This window comes from Dendrobates tinctorius, unplaced genomic scaffold, assembly GCF_039654945.1.
Source record: "Dendrobates tinctorius isolate UK_male_01 unplaced genomic scaffold, ASM3965494v1 ptg000022l, whole genome shotgun sequence".
NCBI lineage: Eukaryota > Metazoa > Chordata > Amphibia > Anura > Dendrobatidae > Dendrobates > Dendrobates tinctorius.
The window spans coordinates 45,838,089-45,862,720 of NW_027361690.1; the positions used below are offsets into that span (position 1 = coordinate 45,838,089).

General features: G+C 42.1%; 1 protein-coding gene across 3 annotated transcripts in view; it reads right to left on the reverse strand.

The window, feature by feature from the left end:
* ARNT2 (aryl hydrocarbon receptor nuclear translocator 2) overlaps positions 1 to 24,632 on the reverse strand; it is a 206,334-nt gene that overhangs the window by 13,598 nt on the left and 168,104 nt on the right. For all 3 annotated transcript variants that reach the window (XM_073568674.1, XM_073568672.1, XM_073568673.1), the window contains 3 exons: positions 13,104 to 13,176; positions 12,899 to 13,025; positions 10,218 to 10,314 (listed from right to left, as the gene is read on the reverse strand). In XM_073568674.1, the coding sequence (XP_073424775.1) occupies positions 10,218 to 10,314; positions 12,899 to 13,025; positions 13,104 to 13,176 (297 nt within the window). The remainder of the gene's footprint in view (positions 1 to 10,217; positions 10,315 to 12,898; positions 13,026 to 13,103; positions 13,177 to 24,632) is intronic.

Genomic DNA, 24,632 nt, shown 5'->3' on the forward strand with positions numbered 1-24,632 from the left:
TATGGGCACAGGCCTATGGGATCGTGGATATGTATGATGGGTATATGGGCACGGGACTATGGGATGGAGGATAATAATAATTTGCTATAACTAACCACAGTTAGTTACTATGCCCGGGCAGCGCCGGGCTCTTCAGCTAGTGCTATATGAAGTGATCAGACTGCAAGAAGTGATCAGACTGCAAGAAGTGAAAGTCCCATAGTGGGACTAAGTAAAATAGTAAAAAAAAAAAAGAATTGCAAAAATATTTAAAACAAAATAAAGTCATAAACCACCCGAACTATACAACTCTCTCACTAGTTAACCCTTTCAGTGAACGTAGAAAAATAAAAAACGAGGCAAAAAAGCTTTTCATCATACCGCCAAACAAAAAGTGGAATAAAACGCGATGAAAAAGACCCATGCAAATAAACATGGTACCTCTAAAAATGTAATTTTATCCCTCAAAAAACAAGCCGCCATACAGCTCCATCAGTGAAAAATAAAAAAGTTATAGCTCTCAGAATAAAGTGATGCAAAAATAATTACCAGTATTTTTTCTATAAAATAGTTTTTATTATGTAAAAGCGCCAAATCAGAAAAAAGATATAAATGAGGTATTGCTGTAATCGCATTGACCCAAAGAATATAGGTGCCTTGCCAATTTTACCACATGCAGAACAGCATAACACCCCCCCTCAAAAAAGAAATCATAAATTGATGCTTTTTGTTTACTCTGTCTTTCAAAAATTGGAATAGAAAGCAATAAAAAAATATCATGTGTCCGAAAATGGTACCAATTAAAACGGCAACTCGACCAGCAAAAATACAAGACCTCACATGACTCTGTGGGCCAAAATATGGAAAAATTATAGCTCTCAAAATATGGTGATGCAAAAACTAGTTTTTGCAATAAAAAGTGTCTTTTAGTGTGTAATAGCAGCCAAACATAAAAACCCAATATAAATCTTGTATCGCTGTAATCACACCGACCCGAAGAATAAAGTCTTCTAATCACTTATAATGCATGAGTAACAGTGTAAAAATAAAACCAATTCTTCACCTATCGTTGATTTATTCTGCCTCCGAAAGATCGCAATAAGGCTCGGTGCATATTTATCCTGCAGTCTACGATGAGTGCTTACACCGGGATTTCCGTTTCAGATGGAGCCCCCAGCAGAAGATTCCCTATAATGAGGCAGATGTAGGCACTGTGGAAGCCGTCTGGCCTATAATCTGGCGGTGTCCGTCTTTTTAGGTGTGCATAAAAGCGCGGTGTTGTGTACCTCTGAAAAGAAGGACGTTGCTGAACAGAGGTCAGACGGAGTCCAGAAAAACTCTGCTGCTTCATTATAGTGAATGGATCATATGAATCACGTCAGCAAAGAGCGCTCGATAAATGTGATCCCAAACGTTATGTAAAATGTTCCCAATAAAAGCTGCAACTCAATCCACAAAAAAGCCAAGTTCCCACTCAGGTCCGTCATCTGTTAATGGAAATATAGAGGCTTCCACGTTACTGGTAGTACAAAGGCTCTGGAAAATAACTGGTTCTTCACCCCCGAAAAGAAATCCAGCGGATTCTGCACTCCTAAATCCAAATACCCGCTCCCTTCTGAACCCCACAGTGTACCTAAACCACATATAGCGTGCACAAGTTTGGCATCTCTGTAGTGATGAGTCAACTTACCGTATTTTTCGCACTATAAGACGCACCGGACCATAAGACGCACCCCAAATTTTCAGAAGGAAAATAGAGAAAAAAATAATAATGTGTCAAATGGGGGTCCGTCTTACAGTCCGAATTCAGCTTACCAGGGAAGGGATCCGGCCCAGGTGGAGGAGTGTTCACAGGGCTCATTCAGTGGTCCAGGCTGGTGCGGTGGCTCTGTGCTGGGGCAGGTGGGCTGTGCTGGGGCAGTTGGGCTGTGCTGGCGATGACGTCGCGCGAATGACCGCGAGACTTCGCGATCCCGCGAGAACGGACGTCATCGCGGTAATTCTCGCAAAGGATTACTGGGACCGGGAGCGTGGAGAGAGACGGGAAGGCTGCGTGGGACACCGGAAGGTGAGAATAACAATATTTTTTATTTTAAATTCTATTTTTTACAGGGATATGGTACCCAAAGCCCGGAGGACAGTCTCCTCTCCTCCGGACCCTGGGTACCATCCGCAAATGCTCTGCTTACTTTTCGCATGGTGTGCACAGCCACATGCGGAAAGTAAGCAGAACAATGCATTCCTATGGGTGCGGGATTGCCACGATTCCGCTAAATTAATGAGCATGCTGCGTTTTTTACAGTTTTTTAACCGCAGTATTAGCACAGCATTGCGGAATCCCATAGGATTGCATGGGATGCTTACTTTTCGCGGCAAAACCGCAGCGAAAACGCGAAAAAAACGCCACGCGTGAACTCAGCCTTACAGATTTGCAATTTTCACTCAGCAACATCCACTGTTGCTTGTTTCTGGAAAACACCCATGGAGTCAAAATCGTCACTACATTTGTAGATAATTTCCCAAAGGAGTATAATTTCCAAAATGGGGTAATTTGAGGGGGGTATGTTGTTCTTCTAGAACTTAGGGGCTCTGTATATGGAGTATGCAAACTATTCTAGGAATATCTGTGCTCCAGGAGGCAAATATCGCTCTGTTCCTCCCGAGTCTGACCGTGTGGTCAAGCAGTACTGTACAGCCACATGTGGTGTATTTCTACATTCAGCAGAAATTGTGGGACAAATTTTGGTGCCATTTTCCCCATGTCCCAGTGTGAATATGTAAAATCTGGGGCTACAACAACATTTTTGTGGTAAAAATGCAATTATTTTTTCTTCACTGCCCAATAGTATAAAATTCTGTGACACACCTGTGGTGTCAATATGATCAATGCACCCTTAGATGAATTCATTGAGAGTTGCAGTTTGTAAAATAGGGTCACTTATGAGTGTTTATGCTGTTCTGGCACCTCAGGTGCTCTCCCGCAAACCATAACAGTAAAATCTCCACTATAATAATATGGTGCTCCTTCCCTTCTCAGTTTTGCACTGTGCCTCAAAAGTAGTTGGCGCTCTCAGGAGAAATTACACAACAAACTGAGGGGTTCATTGTTTCCTATTAGCCTTATAAAAATGATAAATTTGGGGCTAAAACAACATTTTAGTGGTAAAAATGTAATTATTTTTTCTTCACCACCAAATAGCATAAATTTCTTTAAGGCACATGTGGTGACAACTTGTTCACTGCACCCCTAGATGAATTCATTGAGAAGTGTAGCTTGTAAAATGGCGTGTCTTTTAGGTGGGGGCTCTGCTGTTCTGGTCCTTCAGGGGCTCTGCCAATGTGACACTGCACCCACAAACCATTCCAGCAAAATCTGAGCTCTAATATGGTGCTCCTTCCCTTCTGAGTTTTGTATGGTGCGTCAAAACTAGTATTCAACCACATATGGGGTATCAGTGTACTCAGAAGAAATTGCACAACAAATTGTATTGTGCAATTCCTCCTGTTACCCTTGTGAAAATTGAAAAAAAAATTGTGGCTAAAAGAACATTTTTTGTGGGAAAGATGTGATTTTTTATTTTCACAGCTCAATGTTACAATTTTCTATGAAGCACCTGGGGGTTCAAGGTGCTCACCACACATCTAGATACATTTCTTGAAGGGTCTACTTTCCAAAATGGCATCACTTGTGGGGGCTAGGCACATCAGGGGCTCTCCAAACCCAACATGGCGTCCGCTCTCGATTCCAGACAATTGTGCATTGAAAAAGTCGAACGGCGCTCCTTCTTTTCCGAGCTCTGCCATGCGCCCAAACAGTGGTTTACCCCCACATATGGGGTATCAGCGTATGTGGGGGCTTCCGCTTTAATCCAACTGACACACTGAAATCATGATTGTGAGGTCCTGATGTTTGCCATAGCAGTTCATGGCCAAATAGCGGCCTTAGAGTCTCCCGGATATAGCGTCAGTTCAGAAGTTAGCTACATTTAGGTGGTAAACGGACACTTTTTCATTCCTGCTATACCACTTTGCATTCATGCATGAAAATCACCTGAAGGGTTAATTATCTGACAGAAGTTTTCAATATGTCGGGGGGGTGCTGTTTTTAAAATGGTATCACTTTTGGGAGTTTCCCAATATATAGCACCCTGAAAGCCACTTCAAACCTGGATAGGTCCCTCAAGAAAATACATTTTGTAAATTTCTTTGAAAAAATGAAAAATGACTGCTACATTTTTAAACCTACTAAAATGCTAACAAAATAAATTAGCGTTTTAAAAATGGAGCTGATGTAAAGCAGGCATGACGGAAAAGTTCTTTATTAATGTTTTTGTGTGGTATGACTATCTAGACTAAAGGGATAATCATTCAAAGTTTGAAAATTGCAATTTGTTTTTACATTTTTGTCAAATTTCTGATATTTTTTATAAATAAAACACAAAAAATATCAACCTAAATTTACCATTATCAGAAATTATAATGTGCCATGAAAAAACAGTCTCAAAATCAATGGAATTTGTTGAAACGTTCCAGAGTTATCACTTGTAAGGTAGCGCTGTCATTCAAGGTTGGGGACACTCGCTTGGCAGCCAAATAATCACGTCCGGCACGGGTTTTCCATAAAACAATAACAATCCATGTGGTTTATTCAGGCATCATAAACCCACAGCAGCAACATAAAGTTCAAATAATCAGCATAGCGTTCATGACAGAGCTTCCCTCTGTTAAGCCTGTGGTCACACAGGGTACGCTATGTCCAGTACTCAGGCTCTTCAGTCTCACAGATATCTCACCCCGTCAGGGTTACCTCATGGCTGCTTCAGCTCACTGCAGACGTTCATTCCCTCTCCCAGTGAACTGTCAGATGCTTGCAGCCATTACTCACAGCATTCACGTGCTGTCAGGCAGGAAGCCCCATCTCCCAGCGGGACCTTCCACAACGGACCAACCGAGTCCAAGCATTCCCTCCATGTGACCTACCCTGGCCACCTTATACGGTCCGTAGCCACGCCCACCGGGTCACATGGCTATGACCTCATCACAGGTCCTTCACACACGCTCATATACACTTTACTATGGCGTTCTTAAACACACCCCTGACACATTGGAACGAAAGATCAGCTCTGCTGATCAGCACATAAGCAAGCCTTCATCTCAAGGCCACCCACCTTGAGATACATTACGATCATTCAGCATCGTACTCCTATCAGGACACTGGAAATGCTTATACGCCTGTCCTGGGACCAGGGCTGTGGAGTCGGAGTCGTGGAGTCGGAGTTAGTTTTGGTTGGAGTCGGAGTCGGTAGAAATGTACCGACTCCGACTCCAGCTTTAAAAAAAATGTATTAATATTTCATAATTGAACTTTCATATGAATTTTATAAATGTTTCTCAAATATATATGTTCTATCAAACTATGAACAACAGTGATAAGCAGTTCTGCTGGAGATAGAGACAATTCTTACTTCTTGTGTGTCACTGTTCTCCACTGCCCTTATCTAATCTTATACTTGGTTAACCTCATGCTGCCCCAACCCCCCTACTTACAATGTATGAAACTGAAAGTGAAAATGTGTTGCAAATTCTTAGTAGTAAAGCTCCTCCTCTAGACTAGATCATACTAGGTGTGCGTCTTCCAAGCATCTCACAGCTGCCTGCTACTCAGAAGAGGAAGACTGTAAGAAGTATTATCCTTTCAACAAACTTTGCATCAGTTAGTACATGAGGAATAATAACAGTATTACTGACCACTATATCAGTTGTACGACCTGGCAATAATTTTGTACAATTGTTTTTAGGAAAAACAATTGTCATTTGGATTGTGAATGCAGAATTAAAAACCTGAGAATGTCAAAGAAGCATCACATTAAATCAGCTGTATTTGAACATTTCACCATCACTCAAGATAGAAAACATTATGTCTGTCAGTGTATGACAAATGATCCAGACGAAAACAAATGCTGTGAAGCCAAGATGAGTGCATATTCAGGCAAAGATAAAAATGCTCCTACCAGAGCTTCTAATCTAAAGAGACATTTACAGCGCTTTCATCCAGAAGTACTGAAAGCAGTGGATGAGAAAGACTGCATCCAAACCAATGAACCAGTGCCCAGCTCTTCCAGCCAAACAAAGGAGCAGAGAACTTTGCAGCCATCAGTTGCAAGATATTTTGTCAGTGACAAAGTTACTGTGACAATGACAGTAGATACATTTAAAAAACAGATCATAGAGCTTGTTGTAAAGGATAGTGTGCCTATTTCATTATTTTCACGACCAGCTTTTATGTGTCTGAATGGGGAAATGGCCCGCAAGCTTGGTGTTTCTCTGGAGAGAGAGAGTATTAGAAAATTAGTAATCGAAGAAGCTTTTAAACAAAAAGAAGAACTTAAAAAAACTCTCAAGGGACGCTTTCTGTTTCTTAAAATGGATGCCTGCACACGTCACAGAGTGAACTATTTTGCCATCAATGTCCGATTTGTTTGTGACAAAAATGAAATAGTTACCAAGACATTGGCAGTAAAAGACACCAAAGCTCATCACACCAGTGAGTTTCTCCAGGTCTTGGTGGAAAAGGTTCTGCAAGACTATGAACTTAAAAAAGAGCAAGTTCTTTCTGTCGTAACTGACAATGCTTCAAATATGATAAATACTATTAAGCTAATGAATGAGAGTAATGATGGTGACCAGCAGCTAGAAGAACATTCTGGGTCCACAGACACAGAAATGTTTGAAATAGAGGAACACAGTATTGTAACTGAGGAGCAAACTGAAGTTGCTTCAGATGAACAGCAACATGATAGTTTAGATGATCTTGTTGAAACTGTGTCAATATGTTCTTTCATTCATCACATGCGCTGTGTTGTGCATACCCTACAGCTGGCTATAAGAGACAGTCTGCAAGAAGGACATGCTGCTGCACTGATTGGCAAGGTGAGAAAATTGGCTACTGTTGCCAGAACCCCTAAAGTTGACTCAATTTTGAAGAGACGTGCTGGAAAAGGGGCAATTATTGATCAAGCCACATGATGGGGCAGTACTTACTTAATGATTCAGCGCTTGGTTGAACTGAAAACCTTTCTTGTAGACATGGCTAACCCTCAACTGACGCTAAATGAAAGTCAGTGGAATCAGGTGACTGAGCTGGAAAAATTGCTAGAGCACCCATTTACAGTGACTAAAAAATTACAAGCAGAGGACTTAACTCCAGGTATTTTCTTAAAGGAGTGGAAGAACCTGATGTTTCGCCTGTCCCAAAGAGGAGGGTTAATTGCAAGTGGCATTGCTACATCAATGAAACGGAGAGAGGAGCTACTATTACAAAATAACATTCTTTTGGCAGCTGTTTATGTAGACCCAATGCATCGGATTCTTCTAGATGATCAACAGCTAAGTAAAGGAAAAGATGCTCTGTTTGAAATAGCAGTAAGGATGAAAGGGTTGCAGAACAGTCAGGAGGAACAAGAAGAATTTGGTCGTCCTGCCACATCTTCACCTTCATCATCAACTGATGAAGAATTTAATTTTGAAAAATATTTGGATCACAAGGACCATGCAAAGCGTTCCCGCATAGAAGAAGAGTCATCCCCATCAAGGAACACAGCCAGTACATGTCAGCAGAATTTTTCATGTGCACTAAAAGAAATTGAGAAATTTGACCGTTCATCAAAAATAACAGTGCAACAAGCGATTCCTCTGTATCCTGACATTGTCAGAGATGTTGCCCGAGTGGTTACTGCTTTGCCACCAACACAAGTTAGTGTGGAGAGGTTGTTCTCTGCTCTCAAAATAATTAGATCAGATTTGAGGGCATCCATGAAGGAAGATCTGACAGAGGCAATACTTTTTCTGAGGACAAATTTATAGATTTCTTCTTATTAACTGCATAAAAGTGTTTATTGCATATTTACTTACAGTTTAGAAAAGTTTATAAAAGTTATTTGCTATATTCTAATTGTATTCTAATAAATGTAGTTTTTGCTCTAAGTGGTCTGATTACTTATATGATGGTGAGAAACTGAATAAGCACGATGTTTAATATTTTACAACAGTAAATTTGTTGTTATGAATTGGCCATTTATGAAGGAGTCGGAGTCGGAGCCGGAGTCGGAGTCGGAGCCGGAGCCTGATAAAATTCAGGAGTCGGAGTCGCAACTGTGGCTTACCGACTCCACAGCCCTGCCTGGGACACCCACACAGCGCCCTCTAGCGGACACAGTGGTCACTACACCACACACTACATAAAGTGACATTGGTCAGAGTTGAAAAAAGTGGCCCTGTCACTAAGGGGTTAAAAAGTCAAATGGCGCTCCTTCCCTTCCAAGCTCTGCCATGTGCCCAAACATATGTTTTCCCAAACATATGGGTTAACTTTAAACTCAGGAGAAATTGCACAACAAATTTTGTGGTCCATTTTCTCCTGTTAACCTTGTAAAAAATAAAAGAAAATTGGGTCTAAAGTACTGTAAATTTTTTGTGAAAAAAAGTTAAAATGTTCATTTTTTTCCTTTCACATTGCTTCAGTCCCTGTGAAGCAAATGAAGGGTTAATAAACTTCTTGAATGTGGTTTTGAGCACCTTGAGGGGTGCAGTTTTTAGAATGGTGTCACTTTTGGGTATTTTGGCCCATAAAGGCCCCTCAAAGTCACTTCAAATGTGATGTGGTCCGTAAAAAAAAACAAATATGTGGGAAATGGTATTTATTAACTATTTTGAGTGACATAACTCTCTGGTTTAAAGGGCATAAAAATTTGAAAATGTTACCACTATCATGAAGTACAATATGTCACGAAAAAACAGACAATCTCAGAATCAGTGGGATCTGTTAGGTTATGTGCCCACGTATGCAGAAAAAAAACACACTTCTTCCCAGGAAAAACGTGCACTTTTTTTGCATCTTCAAATTCAAGCACTTTCCAAGCGATTTGAAGCATCGCTTGGAATGTGATTGACAGGTTGGTCACACTCGTTAAACATTGTTTAACTAATGTGACCAACTTTTTACTATTGAGGCTGCCTATGCAGTATCAGTAGTAAAAAGATCTAATGTTAAAAATAATTAAAAAAATAAAAAAATCAGGTTATATTCACCTACCGGCGTCCCGCGCAGCCTTGCCGGGCGTCAGCGATGCTTCTGTTCCCAGCAATGCCTTGCGAGACCTTTGATGATGTAGTTTCGCGATACTGTAGCGGTCTCGCGAGATCGTATGTCATCACAGGTCCTTGCAGCAAGGCATAACTGGGAACTGGAGCATCGCTGAGGCCCGGAAAGGCTGCGCTGGATGCCGGAAGGTGAATATAACCCAATTTTTTTTTTTTTTCTTACAGGGCTATGGAACTCAGAGCCTGGAGGACAGCCTCCTCTCCTCCACACCGCGAGTACCATCCGCACATGAGCCGCTGACTTTGTGCATGGTGGGCACAGCCACCTGCGGGAAGTAAGCGGATCTCATGCATTCCTATGGGTGTGCAATTGCGGCAATTCTTTTTGGAATTGCGGCGATTCCGCAAACAGAATGAGCATGCTGCGGAAAAAATCGCAGCACAGCATGTGTGGAATGCCATAGGAATGCATGGAGTGCGTTCTGTATGTGTTTTTAAGCGTTTTTGTGGCGAAAATAGCGGCAAAAACGCTTAAAAATCACAACGTGTGCACACAGCCTTAAAGTGTTCTAGAGTTATTAGCTCATAAAGTGACAGTGGACAGAATTGTAAAATTTGGCCTGGTCATGAAGGTGAAAACAGACTTGTGGGGTGAAGGGGTTAATATGGCTCACAAAGTTAAAAAAAAAATGCTATCTATACTACTTATAATTAATAAATCCAGTTTATATGTGCAAATAACAGATCTCACATATATATATTTCATATATCATTTAATAACTTATACCACTATTGCAAATCACATTTTATAACGGAAAGTGCTGAGATCATATTCAATGACTAGCAACCTGGAAATGTCCCATAACTGCATGCAGCATATCTATTGATTAGCATTGCAGAACAAAAGGTCACAGCATTATTACAACACACTGGAGTTGATATCCGTTTCGCTGACTGGCATCTGAGGTGACCTTATTTGGTTGTACACATTGTGTGATCCAACTCTGGCAGCAGCGTTGGTCATCGTGCATTATTCTGTTGTTATTGGACTTGCTTTGTGTAGCCTGGGCCTAATCATTTATTCATCTGGATGATTCGCTCAGCTCTAACTATCCTTCCTGTCCTATTGCGCTAAGTACCTGAAGGTCTTGCCACTGTGACCAGGTTGGAAGGGGCTTCCTGTAGAGTACAACTGCTGAGTGCCACCGCTGGATGCAGACAACATTTTCTTCTCAGCTGACAAAGAAGCGGTGAAAAAATAGTCAGTTTTCTTACAATGTAACTACTTTCCATATTTACATTACAATGCAGCTTCAAAACATAAATGGTCTTTGTGAGTCCAAAGACCGACACTGTGTAAACCACTGTTTGAGTTCTTGGTCTTAGCTCTGTTTTAATCCACTGTTTCTAGATGTAGGAATACTGAAAAGCTATGTACACCTTGGCACTGATCCTAGCTCTGACATCCTCCTCCCTTCTCACAGTGTTACGGATAGCAGCAGGGTTGGAGGTGTACATAGTGATGCAGATGCCAGCATAATCATTCAGAGTTTACACATTGTGGGAGGATGAACTGTTTAGCTTGGGACATACTGCAACCATTATCTCCATCATTCCAACATGGTAGATACAGAGAAGAACCAACGCAAACAAACCAGAGCGGTCACATATTGCATTATAGAGAAACTACTTGGCATATCAACAAACTGTAACAGTTAGCACAGTGCCATTTGCTGTCTGCACATTACAGTCCCGACCCTTCTCCCCATCCACAACATAAGCCTGTAGCTGTTACATACTCATACAAATGCAGATGGAAGGGAAAGGATTCACATTATACAGGAGGGCTGTAGATTGGGAGCAAAACACATGAGCTTACATGAGCTGTATATTGGAGAAATCGTTTCTGGAATAAAGGCTGTCCCTGACACATGATAGCTAGTGGAGACAACATCAGCACCCTGGACACACAGATCTAACATCAAATCTACAACTAGGACAAAGTTTGAAACTGCATGGCGAAAATTCTAAAAAAAAAATGAAAATTCAGACTGAAATAATGCAACGCTTCAGTGAAATGTGATCACTAACATATGCAAGTCTTTTTTTTTTTTAACTATTATATGTATATTTCATAGAGGAATAATTCTGTTACCTTGTATACCTCTATTCTATTTGTTGGTTTATAAGTAGCATCCAGCAATTAACAACATATTGCTAAAATGAAAATATTTCAAGATATTCAAGGAGTAAAATTCAAAATTACTTTAAAGATGTTGCCCGGTCTTGTGGTGAAAGTACTCAGAAGTCTGCAGTTACTCTATGTGACTGCAGACTTCTGAATCCTTAGGGTACCGTTACAATAAGCGATGCACCAGCAATCCCGACAACGATATGGATCGCTGGTGCATCGCTAAGTGGTCGCTAGTGAGCTGCCACACAGGCAGATCTCACCAGCGACATAGCAGGGGTAGGGGTCGCTACTTACCTGTCAGACGTGGCAATCCTGACGTCCTCCCGCCCGCGTCCACGCGTCGCTCGTCGGCGCCACAGGAAGCCCAGCAGGAAGCGACCGACGAGAAATGATCCAGGACCTTCTCGCGCGATCAGCGATAACCAGCGAGGGAGCCGGTCGCAGGTAAGTATCAGACATAGCGATATTGCTGCTGCGTCACAAAACCAGTGACGTTTCAGCGATATGGCTAGCGATCTCGCTGTGTGTAACGGGGGCTTTACAGTGCATGAGCCGTGTGCTGTCAGAATTCTCCGACAATGCCAGTGAGAGAGGTTGATCACGTGAACACAAGTATGCCGATGGTATACCTATGGTCACATGCTGACAAAACGTGCTTAGCCTGGCTGAATACGAGTGAGGCCAAGCACATCTAGTCGGAATGTGGCCGGAAGTATGTAAATCACATGCTTGTGGTAATGTGATGGCCTGCTGTAACTGGCCATGTCTGAGTATCTGAACAGTGTGCGATTTCTACTCTCTAAGGTTCAGAAGACTGCAATTATAAAGAGTGAATACAGACTTTCAGCAGAATACCGGACAACTCCTTTAAGTAATCTCAACTGCAGACAAAAAAATATTTCTGAGATCTCACATTAAGTATGCTTAGGCCATCTTATGCAGAACTCAACTCGCACACAAAACTCATCCTGATATTATAAACACATTGAACATTCGAATAAGGCTTACAGAAATAATCAATATGTCAGTAAAATAAATCAGCCTCCACCAGTTAGAGTATTAAATGCACACTCCAGCTATTTGACTTCACTAACAGTATATAAATGATTTACAAGCCCTCAGATCTCTTACAGGCATTCCGCCTTTCATTCTATCAGAGACACAGGCCCCGGCTACCTCTGGAACTATGCACTGATGGCGACAAGCAGGCTAGCAGAAGGCACCTTGGATACGTTACATTACATTCCTGCACAATGAAGACTCGCCATTTGACCCTTTCGCTGCATTTACAAACATACTTAAATGTTTATTGAAAACACACATAACCAAGAACCCTGGGGTCCCGGAATTCTATTGCATGCTCTGAACTGTCCTGGCCTGAACTCGATAGGTATCTAAGATCACGTAATCCTTTTAAAGATGTATTAAATTGTTGAAAGTAGGCAGACGGACTCTATTAGGGTCAAGATAAAACATATGAGCATTGATAGTCCTTTAGGTACTGAGGTGTCAAGGGCAAGTGCAAGAAAATACCCTGACGACACACGGACAGGCTGTGTGCCCAATAATGACGCTGGGAAACTTATCACCTCTAATATGTTGTGATTGGCCCAAGGGACAACTTACAGGCTGTGATTCCAGCAAACATCTCAGCAAACCTTGGGTCCCGGTCTTGGGAAAATATGGATTCCGTTTTATCAACCACAGACTTCCCCCCTTCGTGAACATTCCCCGTGAGATTTGGGACAGGCACCTGAAATTACAAAAAGCAAACACAGGCTAAGCACACAGCAAGAAGATGGGTAGGGAGAACTATATGAGAGATACCCACCTGTGACAGGTCATAGGAGGACAGGCTGTCCCTTGGATGAACCTCCAGCTCGGCCTGCTGCTGCTGGACCTGCCTAAGAACACAGAGACAGCTGCGGAAATACTGCAGGCTATAACAGTACAGATAGTTTATATGACCGAAACAAATAAACACCAATGCTGCCCTAAGCTGTGCCCCATACATGCAGTGTCCAACTCACAGATCTAAAAGGGAACCCGTCATGTCCAAAAATGCCATTTACCTGCAGATATAGGGTTAACCTGCAGGTCAATAGCATTAAAGTCCAGCCTGGCAACCTTACTGGAAGAGTGGCTCCTGGAGAAAATTAATTTGTATCCTCCCTGTAGCTGCTGGCTTTCATTCATCGGAGTGGTTACAGTCACCGTTCAATAGACAGGGAGTGCGCTCAAAGAAGGGAGAACTAGGAGTCCAAAATGCTATGTAACTAACAGTATTTATTGTCAATGCAGTTAACAACATGATTATAGCTTAACAGATGATCATAAGCAATGGCATGGCATAGGAGGGGCACAAATTAAGACATGGGCTAGATCATATATTTATTAATTATGTATGTATACTAAATGTATATGCCCATTTTATATTTATGACAAACACACATACACACACATCTCCACCGGCCAGTGCATGTGCGCATCAGGCTCCTGTGTCATCTCCAGTATTGCAACCAGGGCTGTGGAGTCGGTAAGCCAAACCTGCGACACCGACTCCTCAATTTCCCTTCCACCGACTCCGACTCCACGACTCCGATATATATTGCTTATATTTAAGTGAAAAATTTATTGTAGGACAATGTGAACATCAGACATTTAATCATTTTTATGATACAATAATCAAGATATTTAGATAGAACATAATATCTATTTATTGGAATACAACTTTAGAACACAAAAAACTGTAATAAATTGTAAATATGTAATACACTATGTAATATCGATTACACACACACATATATATATATATATATATACAGTATATACAGTGCCTACAAGTAGTATTCAACCCCCTGCAGATTTATCAGGTTTACACATTCGGAATTAACTTGGCATTGTGACATTTGGACTGTAGATCAGCCTGGAAGTGTGAAATGCACTGCAGCAAAAAAGAATGTTATTTCTTTGTTTAATTTTTTTTTAAATTGTGAAAAGTTTATTCAGAGGGTCATTTATTATTCAACCCCTCAAACCACCAGAATTCTGTTTGGTTCCCCTAAAGTATTAAGAAGTATTTCAGGCACAAAGAACAATGAGCTTCACATGTTTGGATTAATTATCTCTTTTTCCAGCCTTTTCTGACTATTTAAGACCCTCCCCAAACTTGTGAACAGCACTCATACATGGTCAACATGGGAAAGACAAAGGAGCATTCCAAGGCCATCAGAGACAAGATCGTGGAGGGTCACAAGGCTGGCAAGGGGTACAAAATCCTTTCCAAGGAGTTGGGCCTACCTGTCTCCACTGTTGGGAGCATCATCCGGAAGTGGAAGGCTTATGGAACTACTGTTAGCCTTCCACGGCCTGGACAGCCTTTGAAAGTTTCCTCCCGTGCCGAGGCCAGGCTTGTCCAAAGAGTCAAGGCTAACCCAAGGACAACAAGGAAGGAGCTCCGGGAAGATCTCATGGCAGTGGGGACATTGGTTTCAGTCAATACCATAAGTAACGTACTCCACCGCAATGGTCTCCGTTCCAGACGAGCCCGTAAGGTACCTTTACTTTCAAAGCGTCATGTCAAGGCTCGTCTACAGTTTGCTCATGATCACTTGGAGGACTCTGAGACAGACTGGTTCAAGGTTCTCTGGTCTGATGAGACCAAGATCGAGATCTTTGGTGCCAACCACACACGTGACGTTTGGAGACTGGATGGCACTGCATACGACCCCAAGAATACCATCCCTACAGTCAAGCATGGTGGTGGCAGCATCATGCTGTGGGGCTGTTTCTCAGCCAAGGGGCCTGGCCATCTGGTCCGCATCCATGGGAAGATCGATAGCACGGCCTACCTGGAGATTTTGGCCAAGAACCTCCGCTCCTCCATCAAGGATCTTAAGATGGGTCGTCATTTCATCTTTCAACAAGACAACGACCCAAAGCACACAGCCAAGAAAACCAAGGCCTGGTTCAAGAGGCAAAAAATCAAGGTGTTGGAGTGGCCTAGTCAGTCTCCTGACCTTAACCCAATTGAAAACTTGTGGAAGGAGCTCAAGATTAAAGTCCACATGAGACACCCAAAGAACCTAGATAACTTGGAGAAGATCTGCATGCAGGAGTGGGCCAAGATAACTCCAGAGACCTGTGCCGGCCTGATCAGGTCTTATAAAACAGTGATTTTCAACCTTTTTTGAGCCGCGGCACTTTTTATACGTAAAAAATCCCGGGGCACATCACCAACCAAAATGGCACAAAATGACACTAAAACAGTACATATTATACATATAGTTAATAATATAGATTCTAAATGTATTTTTACTCACTCAGTGTGAAACCTGGGCCTGTTTCGATAAATACAAAAGGGATATCCTGGCAGGAATGGTGGAAAGACACACACGAAGCTCTTCCTCAACAGTTCTCAGTCTCTCCCTGTTTTTATCGCAGTCAAGCTTGAGAAGCCCAACTCACATAGATATGTGGTCGAAAATGGGAGCAATGTCAAAATAGCTTTGTTGGCCAGAATGGGGAACTCCTTGGCAACAGATAACCAAAAACTGTGCAAAGGAAGATCAGCAAACTTTAGCTTTAAACCGCGGTCTTGCTTCAGTTCAATGAGTTCCTCTTGCTCCTTTAAAGTCATGTCCTTTCCAGCAACGGATAATGAGCTGTATGGGTCCCTAACCCAGTCAAGGCATTCTGTGAAGGTTGAAGAGAAATAAAACGATAACTTCTCCTCAAGAGTTTTCAAATGTCTGCCAATCACCTCGCACATTGCAGCAGTGTTGTCATCATGCAGTTTCTCGGTGAGCGGGAACATCTGAAGGTTGCCACCCTGCACATGTTGCTGCCAGAGCTGCACCTTTAAACGTAATCCGTTCATTTTATCAGTGCTTGTAAGCAGGTTTTCATTTCGGCCTTGCATCCGTGTGTTTAGTTCATTCAGATATTGAAATATATCAGCCAGGTATGCCAGCTTTGCACACCACTCATCACTTGCAAGCAGCTTTGAATAATCGGACCTCTCGTTTGTCAGAAATATTTTAAGTTCCTCTCGCAACTCATACACATGGGCCAGCACTTTGCCGCGTGACAGCCACCTGACCTCCGTGTGGAGCAATAAGATTTTATGTTCCGCTCCCATTTCTGTACACAAAGACGCAAATAAGCGACATCTCAAAGGTCGCGTCTTCACAAAGTTCACTATGCGCACAACATCATCCAACACAGGAGCTAGATCTGCTGGTAAGGTCTTTGCAACGAGGGCCTCATGGTGCAAGAAACAGTGGGTAACAAGAACATCTGGGTTTCTTTCTTTAACCCTACTTACAAAGCCTTTGATGCGCCCGACCATGGCTGCGGCTCCATCAGTGCAGACACCTGTGCAGTTTTCCCATGTAAGCCCACTTTTATCAAGATATTCCGATGTGACCTGGAATATTACCTCTCCTGTTGATTTTTCTGGCAGTGCCTTGCAAAATAGGAAGTTTTCTCTAATGGCTTCTCCATCCACAAAACGCACATTGGCCAACAGCTGACAATGTCCACTGATATCCGTCGACTCATCAAGTTGCAAGGCAAATTTCTTACTGATGCGCGCCTTTTCCAAAACAACAGTTTCAATGTCCGCAGACATGTCATCAATCCGTCTGGCAATTGTGTTATCAGAGAGAGGCACTTTAGCTATCTCTTTGGCTGCGTCAGGGCCAAGCATCTCATTTACAATAGCTTTACAAGCTGGCAGTATTAATGTTTCTGCCACAGTGTGGGACTTTTTTGATTTAGCTATGAGTTCAGCAACAAGGTAGCTAGCTTTGAGGGCTCTCTCATTTACCTTTGTGCTTTTTCTCAAAAAAGTTGCTCCTTTCTCATTGTTTGTACGTAAGCGTACAAAATACTCCATCGGCTTGTTTTGAACGGAAGGGTGTTTCGTTTGGAGATGGCGTTTAAGCTTGCTTGGCACCATGGCGCTATTGGAAAGCTTCTCACCACACACCAAGCACAGTGGTGTTGGTGCTGTCGCATCCCCAGCGGAAGTAAATCCAAATGAAAGATAGCTTTCACTGTATTGCCTTGAGCTCACTGTCTTGTCTTTTTTCTTTTGTCGACCTCTCATACTAGGGCCTTCATCTGGGTTAGAATTGTGTCCAGGGTCCTGTTCGGCATTTGCCTTTTCCATTCTCAAATACTTCTCCATCACTGCTGAGATAGTGTGCGCAGCCACACACTAAAATGGAAGAGTATTACATTATCTGCCACACTTAAACTTTAAGCCTTAAAGGACCTCTGCCAGGCATATTTCACTCTTGAGGGCTTAAAAAGCAGCTCTTGTGGTGATAAGAAGCCGATTTAAAACCCCCAAGAGTGAACTTCGTGAGAGCTGTATGTGTGTAATAATGACTTATATTACTACGGTCTGCATTTCCTGCTTGAATTGACACTAGTGACGTAGCACTCAGCTTTCTCTATAAGTAGAATAGAGCCGGCTGCAAAGTGCTACGAGCTACGCCACTAGAGTCAATTCAAGCAGGACATGACTGCTGAAGACCGGCAAAATATCATTTATTATTCCACACATACAGCTCTCACGGAGTTCACTCTTGGGGGTTTTAAATCAGCTTCTTATCACCACAAGAGCTGCTTTTTAAGCCCTCAAGAGTGAAATATGCCTGGCAGAGGTCCTTTCAATAAATTATTTATGTTAAAAAAGTTAAATAAAAAAGGATAACCCCCTCATATATACAATCCCATGTAACCTCATACATACAGTCCCATGTATTCCCATATATATATACAGTACCATGTAAAGTCATACATACAGTCCCACGTATATGAGCCACATAATTATCAGCATATACCATATATATATATAGTATATGAGCTGGCGCTTGTACTCCAGCCTCATGGCCATAGTATTTCTCATTGTACCCCTTTATATTGCAGTATATGAGCCACATAAATATCCCTTTCTTTTAGTAATATGCCCCATCATTATCCCCTTCTTTTAGTAATATGCCCCATCATTATCACCTTCTTGTAGTAATATGCCCCATCATAATCCCCTTCATGTAGAAATTGCCCATTCCACTACCTCCATCATTTCCTTCTCCCCACCACCCCATTATTGCCCTTTCGACAACCCCATCATTGCCCTCTCCCCACCACCGCCTTCTTATCACCCCCATCACCGCCTTCTCCATTGCCCTCTCCCCATCACCGCCTTCTCCATGACTCCCATCATTGCTTCTCATCACATCCATCAACTCACCTACACACGCACACAAACACACACCTCTCACCTAGACACACACACACACACACACCCCTCACCTCTCCTCACCGGCAGCTTCCTCTCACTGGCACAGCAGCCGCGGGGCTGAATGATGATGTCATCCAGCCGCGCCGCTGACTGCTGTGTCAGGGAGGAAGCGACACAGGAACACGGGACTGCTGCCTCTCCGACCCGCCGCCCTGCTTGCCTCCACATGGCTAATTTGCATCGCATGTAAATTAGCCATGCGGACACGCGGCACACCCGACCATGTGTCGCGGCACACTAGTGTGCCGCGGAACACTGGTTGAAAACCACTGTTATAAAAGACGATTATTAGCTGTAATTGCAAACAAAGGTTATTCCACAAAATATTAAACCTAGGGGTTGAATAATAATTGACCCACACTTGTATAAAATTTATTAAAATTTAACTGAGCAACATAACTTTTTGGTTTGTAAGATTTATGCATCTGTTAATAAATCCTGCTCTTGTGTGAAGTTTGAAGGCTCTAACTTATTTGCATCTTATCAAACTTGCTAAATCTGCAGGGGGTTGAATACTACTTGTAGGCACTGTATATATATATATATATATATATATATATATATATCACTATGTAATAAACTATGTAAGTGGCAAAAAACAGTTTTCAACAAAAACATACTAAATAACATTTGTGCAGTCTATGAATTTGTTCTAAGAATTGCCTCCATCAGATCCTCCTTGATAGATGACCTAAAATCTGACCTAATAATTTTAAGGCCAGAGAACAACCGCTCTAGACTAACTTGGGTTGGAGGCAAAGATGTGACCACATGGGCAGCATCTCTAACAATTTCCAAGTATAAAGGAATTGCCTCATGCACAGTCAGTTTTGATGAACGGTTGAATTTTTCTTTTTCTTTGAGAGGAAGTGAAACATTTTGCTGACATATGGTCAATCTGCTTGCTATAGGAGACGGAGTGAAATCTTATTCCTTGCAGCAACGCTTTGCCTGCTCCATATCATCCAAATACTTGTCAAAGTCAAACTCCTCATCTGATGAGGATGAAGATATGGCAGCAGTAGCACTGTCAGGACCCAAGTCCTCTTGCGCCTGGCTGTCCTCCTGTAGGCCACTCATCCTAACTGCTACCTCAGTCAGAGCTTCTTTTCCTTTAGTAAGCTGTTGATCATCAAGCAGTATACGATGACTTGGGTCCACATAAACAGCTGCCAAAAATTTTTTATTTTCCAATATCTGTGTCTCTCTCCGTTTCATTGAAGCAGAAATGCCATCTGTGATTAAACCTCCTCTTTGAGACAGGCAAAATAGCAAGTTCTTCCACTCCCTTATGAAAATGCCAGGCGTTAAATCCTCAGCTTGTAATTTTTTAGTCACGGTAAATAGGTGATTAAGCAATTCCTTCAATTCAGCCACCTGTGTCCATTGACCTTCATTCAGGGTTACCTGAGGGTTTGCAATATCTATAAGAAACGGTTTTAGCCAGGATCAAAACTAGGGGGGGGGGCAGAACCTCATACTGTTCCGCAGAATCTCATACTGCACACCTCAGCTGCTGCAGAACCTTATACTGCACACCCCTACACTTGAAAATAAAGCCTGCACCTTAAGATGTGGTGAATGCAGTATATTTATTCCAACTATCAATTGATTTTGATGTGTTACTGAAGACGAGCATTGCCTGTCCTGGGCGTCCTTTTGGGCAGCTATGAGGTGAACCTGACTGGTGCTAAAAAAAAGGAGTGTTAGTCTGTGTGCTACCCAGCTTTCATTCTTTTTGGTACAGATAAGATATGGATAGACAGATATGGATAAATGGATGGATAGAGCAGATTTCTAATCTGCTTTTGCTATTGAAAACATTATCTATGAGCTCAAAAACCTTTCAGGTGATGCGGTTTTTAAAAAAGCTGATCTGCTTTTGCAGCTGAAAAACGTATCCTCAAAAAACACAGCAAAAACGCTGTGTGTGAATGTAGCCTTAGATCAGGAATAGAACAGCCACTTATAGGACATTTCATAACTTTCCCAAATTCCTATGAAAAAATATTCAGCACATTCTGCATTGAACTACTGTACCCAATTTACTATATATTTTAGGAGTCGGACCATTTTATACCGACTCCACCAAAATGAGCACCGACTCCACAACTCCGACTCCACAGCCCTGATTGCAACATGACATCACCTCTCCTGGACATGTGTGATTAGGCATGATTAATGGAGAAGGGTCAGGAAGACGTCAACCCAAATTCACATACGCCATGTAAGGCAATGTCATTGGCTGAATGGGGCTCAGGTGCCACATCTGCCGGATATATAAGGGATCATATGAATAACAAAACCATGTCCTCTGAGGAAGCTACACATGCCACGAAACGTGTGTTTGGGACAGTGTTCGGCATGTCACTTAAATAAAACATAGGTAATAAATTGCTTCTTATTACATGCGTCCTTGTACACTTGTGTCTGTTGTTGCATTGACCTTGAGACACACATGCCTATGTGCATTGACGGTTGGCATGTGTGTAAATACTTGCTGCATACATATGGCTACAGTTACGAAATCATTTTTGGGCCATGTATATGATACAATTGTTTTTCTTCTTAGTATATGAAGAATCATTTGTTGCAAAAAAAAAAAACAAAAAAAAACCCTCACAGAAAAAGATACATCGTCACCAACACCAGATTACCAATGCACCAGCAGGATGCAGCAGCTCCCCATGATGAAGGCAATATTTAGTACCTGTTCTGCCCCCCCTTTTATCATGGGGGTCTGCTGTATTCTGCTGGTGCATTGGTTATCTGGTGTTGGTGACGATGTATCTTTTTGAGGTTTCTTTGAAATACTGTCTCCTATGTTAGCCATTTTTAATTTTAGTGTTAGGACTTGCAAGTGTGAAGACCCTTGACGTGGGTTGCAGGTTTGCGTCTTTTGGCCAAAATTGTTACGACTAGGTAACCGAGGAGGACAACAGGGGAATAGGCGAGGCAACCAGATAACCAGAGGTTGGTAACTTAGCGGATTGCAGACCCCTAAACTGACAACACAACTAGAATTAGCCGTGGGATGTACCTACGATGCCCTAGACGCCGAAGAGTTAACTAAGCCTAAAGAGAGAAAGGGGGAAGCTAAACTGCCCCGGAGTAGACCCCAAAGGAATAGATAGCCCTCGAACATATAATGCCGGTGAGACAAGATGAGGTACAAACACAGGAAGAAAATAGAGTGAGCAAATGATGGGGCCCAAACTGTTTAGATAGAATAGGACAGGAAAGGATACTGTCTGCAAACACGCAAAAAAAAACTAAAAAAAATTCCAACACGTCTGATATGCAAAAATACTGAGGCCACACAACCTCTCCCCCACTAGATCAGAACTCTGGTGTAACTGGACGCAAACAAAAGATACTGATATAACAGGGGATTAGAAATACTGAAAGACTGACATAAGCTGTGGCAAAAGAAACAGAGTCCAGCATAGGTCCCAGCAGGGAACCAGGCTGGACACCAGCAAGGCAGAAATCAGAGAAAAGCAAAAAATGGAGTAAATTCAAAAAGATTCAGGCAGACAAATAACTTATTTGAAAGGTGCAGGACGAAGCAGGAGGCAAGCAGACTTCCAAAATGCTCAGGAAGAAAACCAAATCACCGGCAAGAGCTGAGGGAAGGTTGCTCCCTTAAATCTCTCCAGTTGTAACACCTGACCTCCAATCATCCTGCTCAGGTGATTGACTTCTGTCAGCCAGACCAGCTCCATTACCAGCAGCAACCACCAGAGGGAGCCCAAACTCTACCCAAAAGCCAGGTCAAAAGTATTCACAACACAAAATATTGACCAATACATCATATAGTGTATTTATTTTAGATCTTTTTATTGCACATTTTTCAATTTTTATGCAGGATGCAGCAATGCCCTTTAGTGTTGGCTGGGTGAATTGGGGTGTTTGTCTTGTGGGGTGCACTTATCAATAGGTTATCAATAGGCTGTAAGTCAGACATTGTGTATCACACGTATCTGTGTGACTGACGTCCTATGCAAGCTCCATCTGGGTGCATGTTTAACATTACACCACTAACCCCTCCATGAATTGGTAGGTTTGTGAGTGGCTGTTAGCATCAGTATTTTGCACCTGTGCTGCCCCCATCTTTATCACGGGGGTTCGCTGCATTGGTATCTGACCTGGTGTTAGTAAGGTTGTATCTTTTTCTGTGATGCTTGAAATGTTGCTTTTTTTAATTTAAACATTTGTTGCCCCTGCACTTTATTTAATCACCTTATTATATAAATATAAACATTGTACAACAGACTGTCAATCAAAGAGGCAGGGAATGATTACAGCTGCACTCACTGTGTAATGAGCAGAGGCTGCAGTCCTTCCATGCACCACCACTATGACTTTCTCACTGTAGTCGCTCTTCCGGTAAGGCAGCCAGGTAGGATTTTAATGCTATTTATTAGTACAATAACCCTATATCTGCACATAAATAGGGATTTTAGACATGACAATTTACCGTTAAAGAGGATCTCCAGTTACGAACCTTGAGCCCCAATTCTTCACCATTTTCAACAACTCACTTTGAGTAAAAAAGGAATTATTATAGTTTACTTATCCTGATTGCCTCCAACTAACAGAACTTGAGGCTTCTAGCATGAGTATGTGGCAGATGTAAAGGGTCAATTTAAGTTTCCAGAATATTAAAAAGTTAAATAACAATTAAATTAATTATTTGAAGGAATATTAAATCAATGAGTGAATACTAGAAGAGAGAGCACTTGTTCTGCACCTATGTACACAGTGTTTTCTTACACATCAATGACATTCTGCGCCTATACTTCTATGTATATAGGAAGAGACATCCGTGTGGTCCATACAGAACTAAACACATAATCATAAAGCTTCCCTTGTGTGATGAAGACTGAAGAGTCAGCACAATGTGGAGATCTCAACAGATATTTGTACAAGTCTGGGTATAGAAGGACAATGGTGTACTATAATGTATCTGAGGCAGATCTTATTCATTACCAAGAGTCAAACTGCTCAACTCTAATAAATATTGGAAATAATATTATAATAACGACCACGTGTTTTTACACTTTTAACCAACTTCCTTTATATGTGGACACTCCTAAATTAATTACAGAATGCAGAGAATAATTACGTGTCATACACAGACTTGACTTTATGTTTTAATACACATGAATATATGTTAAATGTCTTATTGGGAAGAGTAAAGTATCGACTGTGTGAGCAAGTTAAAGCGACAGCTTAAAGTGCACCTGTCAGCAGTTTTGTCTGATATACAATGCAGCCATCACCTTTCAGGGCTGCTCTATATAGGTGTTTTATATACAGCATTCTATAATGCTGTATATCTGCCCCCAACCCGACCTGTTGATGATGCAGGGTCATCGTCATCCACAAGAAGCGAGCAGGAGGGCAGCGATCATAAGAAGATGGGAAGCACCGGACCAAGATCAGCGACACCCATCAGACCGGACCGTCGAGAACTTATTTTTCAGTTGTTCCAGGTCAGACCGGGGGCTTATCTACAGCATTATAGAATGCTGTATATAAGCCCTGAAAGGTGATGGCTGCATCTTATATCGGCAAAAACAGCTGACAGGTTCCCTTTAAGGCTACGTAGACATTATGAATCAGCAGCTCCAAGTGTCGTGGCTATATTGCCTTCAGCCATCAACGCTGATGCCAAGTCAAGCATTTTTTGCCTGAATAATATTACAGTGGCCCAAGCTAGAACACTATGCGAAATAAGGACAATGTGTTATATTTAAACATACATTTCTGTATGGATGGTATTACCTTACAAGTAATATAAATGGGCTGTCCAACCACTTACACTTTCTAAGAAAACACTCAGTAATGCTTACCATACCGATCCACCGCTGCTCATAGTCAATAGTCCTCACTTTCTGCTCCACCTACACAGACATGTGGCCTCTGCAGTCAATCTGCAGTAGCAGTGACGGGCTGCTCACCGCTGCTGTCCGTAATTAACTGAAGTGGTCACACGTCTGTCTAGAGGGGCAAGAAGCGAAGAGAATGATGGGGGGCTGT